Source organism: Acinonyx jubatus, chromosome A2, assembly GCF_027475565.1.
Source record: "Acinonyx jubatus isolate Ajub_Pintada_27869175 chromosome A2, VMU_Ajub_asm_v1.0, whole genome shotgun sequence".
Taxonomy (NCBI): Eukaryota; Metazoa; Chordata; class Mammalia; order Carnivora; family Felidae; genus Acinonyx; species Acinonyx jubatus.
The window spans coordinates 147,832,685-147,845,287 of NC_069383.1; the positions used below are offsets into that span (position 1 = coordinate 147,832,685).

Consider the following 12,603-nt stretch of genomic DNA (forward strand, 5'->3'; position numbering starts at 1 on the left):
TTCGGCATAGCGGAGGACGGTCGCAATGGCTTCCCGGGGGTCCTATCGCCGCCATTGGGTCCCCAGCGCTCCGGGCGCTGGCATAGTCACGGGACAAAGGGCCCGGGGTGCGGGGGTGTCCCTGAGGCGGGCGCGCGGCTTTACTTCCTCTCCGGCCCCACGGGTGAGCTTCCCTCTAGGCTGATCTCGAAGCCCTTCCCACCACCGTCTCCGCACTGGTGGCCTGGCTTCATGGGACCAACAGGAGTAATCTTACCCTGCGGATCTAATCCGGATCTGGACCGGTCCCAGGGGAGACCCCCACCAACCTTCCTATTGTTTGGGGGCCCAGGTGAGCGCCTCGTTCCCACTACACTCGGTTTTACCGCCCACTCGTAGGTCCGTCTCCTGGTACTGGGAATGGGGGTCCTGATCTGGCCCCAGGACAAGGGAACCACCCCCCCGCCCCGGGGTCATTCCCACCCGCCACGGCTGGACAGCGGGCAACGGAATCCCAAAAGCAGCTGTTGTCTCCAGAGCATTCCAGCTGCGCTTGGATTTCGTTCCCTGCTCTCCTGCCAGAGCAGCGTCCTGGCCTAGGTGGGGTGGGCCAGCCTCTGACCCCCATACATACTTATTGGGTCGCTCTGGTCTCCGACCCTGTCTCAAGTGCGCCCTCAGCCTGGAAGTGGTGGGCGTAGACGTCGGAGAGCCAGGTTTGTGGTCATCTCTGGAACCTGGAGTGGCATTGGCAAGGGAGGGCGTTTCCAGGGCCTCTGGACAGGGCTGCGATCGCGGTGAGTCCCACAGGGCCACCGCAGCTTGCTAAAGATAGCCCTTCACTTCCTGGGGAAAACCCACCCCAACCGTCTTCGTGTACCGAGAGTAGCTGTAGTCCCCAGCTCCGCCTCCAGCCCCCAACCCTGTTAGTAGCTGCCCCAGGGTCATGCGCCTGCGGAATGGAAAGCGCTTTGGAATGACACGATCACTCCCGTTGAGTGGGCACCCAAGAAGCCATCGGGAATGTCGTGTCCGCCCAGTGCTCTTTCTGCGATCCCAGCAGGGCCTTGGAGCCCTGGCCCAGAAAGGGGTCTTGCCAAGCTTTTGCTGCCCCTTTCTAGGGTTCTCTCCTTTCTGAGCCCTGGGCACTCTCACTGCTTCAGAGCAGAAATCATGGTTTTCCCAGCACTGTGTGCTGTGTCAGGTTCAATCTCCATTAAAAAAAAAATAGAAGAAAAGGGGATTTAAGTTACATTGAAGTGAAAACATTCAGGATCCCTGGTGGGACAGAGGAAAGAGCTTTGTCTCTCTAGTGGAATGGGATGCTCCAACTGGGAGCAGTCCTTTAGCTGGGGCTTCTCATGATCACATTGTTTATTTGGCTCAGAATGGCTCCTTGCCTAAACCAGGAAGCCGGAGGATCCCTGTTAAAGTACACAAGGTTAAAAGGAAAGCATTAAAGGCTGGTCATTTTGGGGGAGCCTGGGTGGCTCAGTCGGTTGGGCATCCGCCTTCGGCTCAGGTCATGAGATCTCTCTCGTCCTGAGTTCGAGCCCTGCACTGGGTTCTGTGCTGACAGCTCAGAGCCTGGAGCCTGCTTCGGATTCTGTATCTCCCTCTCTCTCTGCCCCTCCCCCACTCACTCTCTTGTCTCTGCTTCTCAAAAATGAATAAACGTTAAAAAAAAAAAGCTGGTAATTCTGGAAACTATCTTGATGGATCTAATTCCTCAAAAATCAAGAGAAGCAATTCTACGAGAGTAGGCATTTATCCGATGTAAAGACGACCCAAATCGCAAAGGAGGAAATACTTCTGAATAACCCGAAACCGCAGAACACGAATTCTTTTAAAAATGAGTTTTTAGGTGGTCGTGAAATGTTAGCTGGCTGTAATGTTAGCTGCCTTATCCCACTAAACTCATTTGGAGGGAGCTCCTGACGTTTGATCATGTGTCAAATGTGGGGAATGAAACGTTATCACAAATACACAGAAGTAAGACTTCGAGGGGAGAAACAGCGATCTGGGCCCCACCCAGTAGGGAGGATCCTTTCCCTGGTTGCTAATGCAGGTGGCGAAGACAGAACCCTAGGTCTAAGATGGACCCGGAGATTTCGGAACCTAGGCCAGGCAGGGCAGACCGGCCACGCAGAGGGAGAGCTGGGGCCGGAGGTCGAAAGCGGCTATCACGGTTCCCTCTGGCGCACCTGTCAGCTCAGAGGCCGCCACCGGATACGCGCCCTGGCCTGTCGGTCTTCCCGGAAGTTCGACCTCCCGGGGTTTTGCTTCCGGTTATGCTGGTTCCTTCCGGTCGCCATGGCGACGGGGCGCCTGGGGGTCGGAGAGACGCTAGGGGCCCTCAACACGGCCCTGGGGCCTGGCGACCCCGTGTGGTTCAAGGAGACGCGCGCCCGCCACCTGCGTGCCCGAGACTTTCTGGCGCCGCGGCCCGCATTACAAGCGCGCTTCGGGGACGGACAGGTGGGCGCGAGCGGCCGAGTGGGGACATGCGGCGGGGGGCAGCGCCGCAGCCCGCTCATCGCCCTTCCTCTCGCAGGTGCCCGAGCGTGTGGTCCGTGCAGTCGCCGGCCTGCAGGGCCCCGGCGTGGCCCCGGTGCTGCGCTGCGCGCCGACCCCCGCGGGTCTGGCGCTCCAGCTGCAGCGGCCCGCCGTCTTCGAGCGCGTGCTCGGCGCCGTGGCCGCCTATGTCGCGCCCGCCGCGCCCGCCGCGCCGGGCCCGCGCGTCCTCCTCCACTGTCCGGCGCTGCGCAGCGCCCCCGGCGCGCTCCGCCTGAGCCAGCTGCGCGCCGTGCTCGTGGCCGATCATTTGGCGCGAACTCTGCGCGCTCACGGGTGAGCGCGACGCGGGGCCAAAGAGGCGGGGGTAGGAAGCTGGGACGGAAGCAGCTGCGAGTGGGAAGTAGGGGAAGCTGCGCCGGGTGATAGGGCTGAGGCGGTCGCCCTCGCTTCGCAGGGAGAGTGTGCGCCTCGTCCCCGCCGTGCGAGACCCGCACATGCCGACCTTCCTGCAGCAACTGCGCGTGGACTGGCCCGCTGCTTCGGAGAGAGCCGCCACCGAAGCCCTGAGGAACCGCGCGCTTGCAGAGCTTAGCCCTGCCCAGGAGCGGGGCGCCCTGCCCCGCGGCGTCCTGGGCACAGTGTGCCTGAAGGAGCTGGTGCAAGAACGGGGACGCGCAGCTGGCTATGACCCCAACCTGGACAAGTGTCTGGGTAGGAGCTGGAGCCTCGCAGGGCTGGAGAGAAGGTGGGGACTCTGTGCTCCTGGCTAGCCTCAACGCCCTCGTGTTCTCTGCAGTGACTGAGGATCTGCTCTCGGTGCTAGCCGAGCTGCAGGAGGCTGCGCGCTGCTGGCCAGGGGACAGCCCTCCATCCCTGGTTAGTGACTGACCCGACTCCGTAGGCTGACACTGGCCAGCCGAGTGGCCTGTGTTCGCTCGGTGACCGTCTTCCTACACACCGTAGGCTGCGGTCCCAGATGCTAACGCAGACCGCTGCATGGTTGTGCACGTGGTGAGCTGTGAGGAGGAGTTCCAGCAACAAAAGGTGGACCTGCTTTGGCGGAAGCTGGATGACCAGGCTCCGCTCACACAGGTAGGTTTAGTGGCTTCCTCCCCGCCCCCACCAACCTGAGGGCCCTTGAAAACCCTCAAGCGTCCTGTTGGCCAGTGTGTCCATACGTGATACCTGATCCTGAGGGGGAGGTCAGGCTTGGTGAGTGGGTATTTGCCGCAGCTTGTGAGCATCCTGAGAGAAGGTGGGGTCCGGGGGCACATCCCAGAGAACACTGAAGAAACTGGACTGTGTCCTGGGGTGGGCTTGAAAGGCAGGGGGAGTCCAGGCACCAGATTTAGGCTTCTCGAAGGATTTGGTGTTGGAGGGTATCGCTGCCTAGCTGAGTGCCTGTTCTCTTCCCGACAGAAGCACCTGGTCTGTGGCCCGGTGAAAGTGGCTGGTGCACCCGGCACCCTCACTGCCCCTGAGTACTACGAGTGAGTGAGACTGGAAGGGAGGCCCCTGAGTCAGGGTAGTTGAGGTGGAGGGGAACTCCTCACCACCCCACCTGCCCCGCTCACTCTTCTCCTCATGCAGGCTCCGGCACGCCCAGGTGTGTAAGGCGTCAGCAGTGAAGCACGGCAGGGACCTGGCACAAGGTGAGTGCGCCCGGGAACCCCTAGCTGTGCTTTGCAGGAGGGGTGGCTTGTCTGCTTCCCTGCCTGTGGAGACTGACCGACTGCACTCCCTCAGACCCAGCCTGGACAGAGGTCTTCAGCGTTCTCTCCGTGGCAACCATCAAGTTTGAGATGCTCAGCACAGCCCCGCACGGTCAGGTGAGCCTGGGTGACCTACAGGATCAGGGCTTGGACAGCACGTGTGGTGGCTGCAGCTGTGCCCCCATTCCTCAGCTTCTCCTGGCCCTGGCCGACAGCATTTCCACAAAGGGCACCAAGAGCGGCACCTTCGTCATGTATAACTGTGCCCGTCTTGCCACACTGTTTGAAGGGTACAGGCACAGCATGGAACAAGGTCTGTACCCCACTTTTCCACCTGTGAGCAGTCTTGATTTCTCACTGCTACAGGATGAGGTGAGTGCCCTCCCCAGGTAGTTGGGCATCCACAGGAGGTTGGGACCTCATCTCCCAGCGCCCTTCTTCCTCCCAGGGTGAGTGGCTCCTGCTCTTCAATGGCATCCTCCCCTTCCCAGACCTGCTGAGCCAGACAGCAGCCCTGGCATGCACAGCCCCAGGGCTGCATACGACCGCACGCACAGAGACGGTGAGGCAGAGGAGACGGGGACAGACACTGCACACTCAATGCTTTATTCTGGGTTGGGCACAGGATCAGAGACCAGCCAGTGACTCAGTCTCTGTCTCTAGATGTGCAAGTTCCTGGTACAGCTCAGCATGGATTTCAGCTCCTACTATAACCGCATACACATCCTAGGAGTAAGTGCACAGCAAAACGGGGTGGGGGGTTGCGGGGGTGCAAGGGAAGCAAAGGACGAGACCAGCAGGCCCTTTCTCTCCAACAGGCACCTCGACCACACCTGTTTGGTCAAATGTTTGCCCGTCTCCAGCTTCTGCGGGCTGTGCGTGAAGTGCTTCACACCGGCCTAGCCACGCTGGGCCTCCCTCCGCTGGACCATATCTAAGGCCACAGAGACCCCAGTATCTAGGAATGTTTACAGAGTCATCACCTGAAAAGAAGATACACAGATTTTGTTAGGGACCTGAAACCAAAAATAAATTACTTCTATTATAAGGCCTGGTCCTATTATACGCAGTAGGGCATATTTTTGGTCTGCCCGGATGGCACCCTACTCACCTCCAGCTCCTGCTCTGACGTCAGGAACCCGCGGCTGCCGCCTCCTCCCCTCAAGGCACACTGGGCATGGGCACAGACAGTCACTCCTGTTCCACTCCGTCTGCGAGCAGGCCCCATACCCAGCATGCCGGCCACCGCGGGACACTTCAATCATACCAGTTGTAAACCTCAAGCCCCTGGCCCCCAAGAGCACAGCGGTGGCCAAACTCAGGGCTCACAGGCCAGCAGTCCATGTCAGCCACATCTGGGACATGGTACACGGTACTGTTCATGAAGGTGGGCTCACCATGCCCCAGACGCCAGAAGGTCAGCCGTTGGTCGATGGAGGCTGAGACCATAAGGCTTGGGCTTAGGATCTTGAGGCCTGTCACATGGGCAGCATGTGCACAGGGGACAGAGTATTCCTCTAGCACATGCAACTGGGGCACCAGCTCAGCACCCCCAGCGGCCTCTTCCAGCTCTGGTGCCTCCACAGCCAGCACAAAGACATGGAGGGAGCCATCCTCACTGCCACTGGCCACAAGGTGGCCCTCACGTGTGGGCAAGGTGTGCAGGCTGTTGACACCACAGCTATGAGCCTGGAGGGTCAGGCAGGGGGTGCCCAGTCCTGGAGGAAGAAGATGGTTATCAGGGCCTCGCTGCCACATGGGTGAAGGCAAAGTGTGAGGTGGGGAGGGACAGCCATGGTTGTACACTGGCTACTCACGGTAGGGAAGCCCGGGGTCCGTTGGAGGCTCCAGGGCAGTGGAACCATGGTCTAGCACAGTAGTGAGATCCCAGAAGGCCAAGCTGCCATCAGTAGCTGCACTGCACAGGAACAGCCTCCTGGGAGCCAGGGGAGGGCAGCTAGGTCAGTGGGGGGATGGAAAGCAACAGGAGCCCCCACCTGGCCCATGCAGGACCACCATGCAGCCTCTCTCACCGCCGCTGGTTGGGTGCCTCATGTGTAAAGGAATGGACCTTAAGGACACACCGCTTGTGGTGGAAGGTTTCAGCCAGGAGCTGCAACCGCCGCCCAGAGTCCTGCAAAAGAAAGAGCCTGGGGGGCGGAGAGTGGCCCAGCTCAGAACCCATTCTGGACAACCTTCCAGGCTTTGTCTCTTGGCCCTACCACCCCCCATGCCCATTCTCACCTCACTGCTCCATCACTGCAGGCTGCAGCCACAAGGGGGCCAAGGCCAGGCCTGTCGAGCTCACAGATAGCTAGGGACATATACCTGCCGAGACCAGACACAGGTCAGGGCAAACCTGGGAGCAGCTGTAAGGGGCTTGCCCTGTGTGACACCACCCTACACTCCCACCTAGCAATGCACATTACCTGGTCTCTGGATCCACCTTGATCATCCGGTGCCGATTGCGCTGCCGGTCCCAGTACTCGTCTAGCCGGTGGGACGAAAGGTGCATGACGTGGCAGGCGAGGCGGCTTGGGGTGCTGGGGTCTGGAGTGACCATGATGCTGAAGCAATGCATCTCAGCCCGGCCCCCCGCAGACACCACATGAGCAGTCAGGCCTGGCCGAGGATCCTGAGGGCCACCTGGGGTACCAATGCCCCACACAGCCAGCGCACGCACCGAGGAGATGTGATTACAGACAGCTGTAAGTGCATGGGCCGAGCCAGTAGCTGTGGGGAGCGCCAGGACACAGACAGTGGTGTCCTCGCTGCATGTGATCACAATGTCAGTCAGGCCAGGCCCCTCGCTGCCAGGCTCCAAGTAGTCAGGCTGCATGAAGCTGGGCATCTCAAATTCAGGTCCCAAAGTGATGGTGCCCACACGCTTTACACAAGTGATCTCACGGCCATGCAGGCTCTCCCGGAGGATCACGTGTGGCCTAGTACAGCCACCCAGAGCCCGGTACAGCATGACATCCCCATCCTTGAGGTAGGCAAAGGCCATAGCCGCCTCGGTATCAGAGAAGGCCCAGGAGCGGTGCCCTCCACCACAGTTAATGATGTGCAGCTTTTCATGGGATCGGGGACTCCACACCACAAACTCATTGGCATGGAAACCCAGGATGACCATACTCCCATCAGCCATCATACGGAGCCCAGCCACCCAGTTCATGCCTCGACAGGACTTCTGCCTTAGGACTGGCTGGAGTTGGCCACCTCGCACAAAGAGCTGGTAATAGGCGCCATCACGCCCTGTGGTATACACGTAGCCACCATGGCAGGTGACCGAGGTCACACCCTGCTTCCCGTGCAGAGAAGGGAGGGTGGACACAGGGCCCCACTCAGTTTCATCCCCACCACTGCCACTACCTGCTTCAAGTGCTCCAGTGACAGCTCCAGCCTTGCCCCCAATCCCAAGATCCTTGAGCAGAGCTGGTCTGGAGGGGAACAGCAACACAGAGCCCCGACGGTCCCCGCACACCAGGAAGTCACCAGGGGGTAAGAAGGCACTGCATGTGTGCCATCTCTGCTTGCTTGGAGGCAGTAGGTACCGGCAACGTTCCTTTACAAAGATGGCTTTGCCAGAGGGTGCGGCTGAGATTTCCAGGCAAGCCACCACACCACCAGGGCCCGATGCCAGCAACAGGAGCTCCTCATAGCCACGCAAGGCCCAGCTCAGACTATGCACCTTCCCACGGAACAGGGTCAGGTCCACAGCTGCTGTTGGAGTGTTGATGGGGACAACCTTGACACGACCCTCCCCATTGGCCATGGCACACAGTCCAAAGCCCTCAGGACCAGGGGCTGCCTCCAGGAGGCAGTAGGACTGGAAGCGTTTATCCTCCAGCAGCTGCTCCCAGCACTTGACCTCCAAGTCATAGAGGTACAGGATCCCTGTGTCAGTCACTGCCAGTAGTCGCCATGAGCCAGCCAGTGTCACAGCCTTGAGGGTACCTGGCCTGCTACGGGACTTGAAGCAGAGAGCTGAGACCCCCGAACCTGGGTACCCACGCCCTACCAAGTGCCACAGCCGGATGCCTGAGTCATCACCCCCAGTAACCACCCAGGCCTGCCTCTCATGGGCAGCTAAAGCCCTGATGCCACGACCCTGGTGGCCCCGAAAGGCCTGAAGGATCTCACCTTCGTGGCTCCATACCAAGCAGACACAGTCCTCTCCAGCACTGATAAGGTAATTCTCTAGTAGCTTGACCTGCCACACACGGGCACTGTGCCCAAAGCAGTGCCCAATATTCTGTACCCGACCCCCAGGCACCCGCAGGTCACCCACCTTCCAGATGCGGACACTTCGGTCTTCTGAAGCTGTGGCCAACAAGCCTTTACTTTCCAGGTACGACATGCTGAAGATGACACCCACATGCCCACTGACCCGTCGGTCAGGGGCCACAGGCTTATTATCTATTAAGGCAGCTGCTGGGTACCAGACAAGGAGCTGATTGGAAACAGCACCTGCCACTATGGTCAGCTCCTTCCAGGTGTCTCCGATCAGACAGGCTGAGGAGAGGGTGCACCTGTCTGTGCAGGGCACCTCCTGCAGCATGCACCCTACCACAGGGTCGTATAGCACTACTGAGTTATGGCCCAGGGCCAAGGCTATGTTCCCCTCAAGCCAACGTGCATCCCAGATCCAGTCAGACATGTTCCATAGGCCAGAGCGCCAGAGCTCCCGGAAGCGGCCCTGTCCCCAGCTAACTTTCACAACTCGGAGTCCCTTGCTCCCAAACACAGCCACCATAGCCTCCGAGTCAAGGTCTCCGTTTGGTTCTGGTCGCACCCGGAACCCATGGATAAGATAGTGGCCAAGCAGGTTCTGCACGCGCTTCATCATCCGCAGATGGCCACCAAAATCGAGGCTGTACACCAGGACATCTGGCCCCTCACCTAGACAGAGGCAGAGAGCCACATCAGAACCTCACCTCTGATAAGTCATGAAGAGACAAGGGCAGGGAAAACTCAGGTATGTAGCCTGCGAATGCATTAGAACACACGATCCTGCAGGCTTGAACCCTGGACAATCCCCGGCCTCAGCTTCAGCTGGACTTTCAATGCTGACATTCAGATACTCAGTTCAACCTGACTTCCTCAAACACAGGCTCTTCCTCGCCCCACCTACTTCTCATCCTTCCATTGGAAGCCTGTCAGCCTTTCTCCCAAATCCTCAGCCTCATCTGCCTCTACAGGCCCTCTTCCGCCCCCCCAACCCACCCCTCCCCCAGGGCAGAGGCTGTCCCTAAAGGTGATCCTCCCACCTTGGGGCCACAGTAGAACGCCTCTGGATTTCCAGAAGCTTCTTCCTTGAAGCTCAGATGTGAGCATGTTCAACAATGATGAGAAGAACCAGGAGAGGCAGCCCCTACTTTGACAGCCAAGGTTCCCATGACCCTAAGCCACCTCCTGCCTGCCCTGCAGGCACTTCCCACTCTACTAGTTCACCTTCAAGTTCTCTCAACCATTGCCACCCTCTACTCAGCCCCAGCCCCAAAGCAGGAAGCTCACCACTTACTCCTCTAAACTTCCCACATCTTCTCATGTTCCGAGTGCTCATTTTCTAAAGATTTTGCAAATCCTCCCCACCACAGTGACTTTGGCCCAGGATATCACCTTAACCTGAGATGACATTAACAGTTCCTCATGATATTCTTAGCTTGCAATCTCCATTTTTCGACATTCAATAGACATGCACTGAGCATCAATTATAAACCAGACAAGGAACTAACTACATGCTGGAGTAGTGAGTAAGACAAGCACAGACCCAGACACCTGCCCATCAGGCAGACAATGAACAGTATCACCCAAGTAAACTACATTGTTGTAACTCTGGTAAGTTCCAGGAAAGAACTATACAGGTTGCTTTAAGAATATAAAAGAGGGAAATCTATTCCAGAGGATTTTCCCTCCAGAAGACATCTGGCAATATCTGGAGACACACTGGTTGTCACAACTGGGAGCTATGCTAACTGGCAACTAGGAGTAGAAACCAGGGATGCTCCTAAATGTCCTGCAAAGCACAGACAGCACCCCCCCCCCCCCCAAACACACACACACAAAAAGGATCTGGGCCAAAATGTCAAAAGTGCTGATACTGAGAAACCCTGGTCTCGTCTAAACAGACTGGGTGAGGAGCACCTGGGTGGCTCAGTCGGTTGAGCATCTAACTTCGGCTCAGGTCATGATCACACAGTTGGTGAGTTTGAGTCCTGCATCAGGCTCTGTGCTGACAGCTCAGAGCATGGAGCCTGCTTCAGATCCTGTGTCTCCCTCTCTCTCTCTCTCTGCTCCTCCCCTGCGCTCTCTCTCAAAAATAAAATTAAAAAAATAATAATTAAAAAATAAACAGACTGGGTGTCAGGAGAGGCCACCTTGCGAACATAACATATAGACGGAGAGGAATCAATAAGCAGTGGTAACCAAAGGAAGAGCAAGCATGGGGGAGATGGGTGAACCTTTCTTGGCAGATAGAATAGCAAGTCTGATGACCCTGAGGTGAACACGGTCGTGTGGTCGGAATAAGAAACAAAGAGCTCAAGGATAGGCTGGGAGAATGCTCCTGAGGGGGTCTAGGAGACAAAGTTGCATGGCCTCAACTGACGGCAATATACAGACAGTGGCCACATGTATGAAGTCAAAATCAACCAGACTGGCTTGGGAGCTGAGGGAGATGCTCAGACTCAGGCACCTGACTGGCTGTTGTTCCCTCTGCTGAGCTGGAGCACCCAGTAGGAATATTTCAAATTGAAGGCACCTGTGCACTTGGGCCCGGAACTCATAAGCAAAGAGGGCTGGAAATTCAGATTATAGGTGCACGTGGACAGAATTTGAGAATTGCAGCAATACAAAAGTCACTCTGGAAGTCACTGGAGTAGAGGAATTCACTTGAAGAGCTTTCTAACCTGCATTTCCCAGGTCATTTTCTTGCCTAAAACCCTTCATGGGGCCTCTCTCCACCACCACTATGAAGTCAGATCTAGGCTTAAAACAGCCTGGCCTCTGCTCCTTTCTCCAGCACTTGTCCCACCCCACCCCTGCTCAGCCTCACAGGAATTCCCTCTTTCTCCCGAAGTAACAAATTCTCAGCCTCAAAGCCTTTGGCATGTTTACCCTCTGCCAGAAACTCACCGCTTCCCTTCTCCTAGCTCATTGTTGTGGTTCTTTGGGTTTCTGCCTACCTATCTCTTCCTGCAGAAGCCTTAGGACTCTAACCCATCGTAGGCACCTTGAACTCCCAGAGTCCCCACCCTTCACCAGATCACAACTGGGCCATCCCTCCCCCCACACACATACCCACCCCCTTAGGATAGTAAGCAGCTCACTCAAGACTTGACAGAGCCCTGCCTCAGGACCCTTAAAAAACTCAGCAGCACCACCATCAATCACTAGTGTCCTCCAGTCAGTCCTCAATGCTCCCCAAGGGTCTGCTGCCTCAGGTCTCAGGGCTTTGATGGCCTATGCTTCTTGACCTGACCTTCCCCCAAGAAGCATCAACATCGGAATTCCTGGACGCAACCATCTCGGAAGGGGCCTTAGCGTCTGCCTCCCCAAGCATTGGCTCACTCAAAAAGGTCTCATCTCTAGTTTCCCGCCACTCAATCTGGTCCTCCCCACCTTCCACGGAGAAGCCTCACACAGCCCTGAGGCCACACCCCCGCCACCGGGTCCCGCCCTCAGGACCGCCCACCTTGGGGTCGGCTCATCCCAACCCCCCCCCCTCCACTCCAGGAAGGGGCCACACACCGCTCGCCCTGCATGCTCCGCCTCCGAAATCACTGCGTTTCCCCGCACTTTCCCGCAGCCCCACCGCTCTTTCCAGGTCGGCTGCAGACTATGAAGGGACTCAGTAGCCACATCGTTTTTTGTTTTTTTTTTGTCTCCAGGGCTCCTCCGGCTGGGTCTCCTGCCCGCCATCTCCTGGGCTCCCGCACCCCTCGGTCGGGCTTCATCCCGCCGCCCGTCCTCCTCCTTGGGGGTATCCCTTTGTTCTCACGGTCCCGCCCCACGCGAGCGCACGGTTGCTTCTCCACTAGCATGCGCTTCAACCCAAACCTCACCCGCCAACAGCCGATCCCCCACGCACTCCAGACCCGTGACCGGGAGGAGTATGAGCTCGGAGGTTGCCCGCGGCCAAACGTAGTCCTCGTGAGCGTCCATGTCCGTCCTCCTGCTGCTGCGGCTGCCCTGGCCAAGAAGGGAGCTGAGCTCTCGCGAGACGAGCCTTCCTCGCACGCAGCAGAGCCGATCTACAGCGGCCTTAGCAACAGGTAGCGGAGCCCAGGGTCGCCCGCTGCCGATGTCCAATCACGACCCTTCGCCTCACGCAATCCAGCCCGTCATTGGCGAGGCCGCCCTCGCCCCTCCCCCTGGCGTGACGCTCTCCAAG

General features: G+C 58.1%; 2 protein-coding genes across 7 annotated transcripts; one reads left to right on the forward strand and one right to left on the reverse strand.

Moving 5' to 3' along the window:
* The first annotated feature begins 549 nt into the window (after window positions 1-549).
* DALRD3 (DALR anticodon binding domain containing 3) lies at window positions 550-5,256 on the forward strand. 6 transcript variants are annotated; one of them, XM_027038684.2, is made up of 12 exons: window positions 560-2,457; window positions 2,534-2,829; window positions 3,009-3,207; window positions 3,293-3,372; window positions 3,460-3,588; window positions 3,916-3,986; window positions 4,087-4,148; window positions 4,243-4,325; window positions 4,401-4,580; window positions 4,657-4,770; window positions 4,872-4,940; window positions 5,027-5,256. In XM_027038684.2, exons 1-12 carry the CDS (start codon window positions 2,076-2,078, stop codon window positions 5,144-5,146), a joined length of 1,785 nt encoding a protein of 594 aa, XP_026894485.1. In that variant the 5' UTR covers window positions 560-2,075; the 3' UTR covers window positions 5,147-5,256. The 6 variants fall into 6 exon arrangements, 5 of the variants coding, with proteins under 5 accessions (XP_053075379.1, XP_053075377.1, XP_026894485.1 ...); XM_027038682.2 differs by having other exon boundaries at window positions 2,293-2,457; window positions 2,951-3,207; XM_053219402.1 differs by having other exon boundaries at window positions 558-2,457; window positions 4,872-5,256.
* On the reverse strand, window positions 4,794-12,526 carry WDR6 (WD repeat domain 6). Its single transcript, XM_053219397.1, has 7 exons — window positions 12,270-12,526; window positions 6,638-9,105; window positions 6,453-6,536; window positions 6,242-6,358; window positions 6,026-6,144; window positions 5,320-5,926; window positions 4,794-5,191 (listed from the first exon to the last, which is right to left on the reverse strand). The coding sequence occupies exons 1-6, from the start codon at window positions 12,372-12,374 to the stop codon at window positions 5,466-5,468; spliced, it is 3,354 nt and encodes a 1,117-aa protein (XP_053075372.1). The 5' UTR covers window positions 12,375-12,526; the 3' UTR covers window positions 4,794-5,191; window positions 5,320-5,465.
* Between the last annotated feature and the right edge of the window lie 77 nt (window positions 12,527-12,603).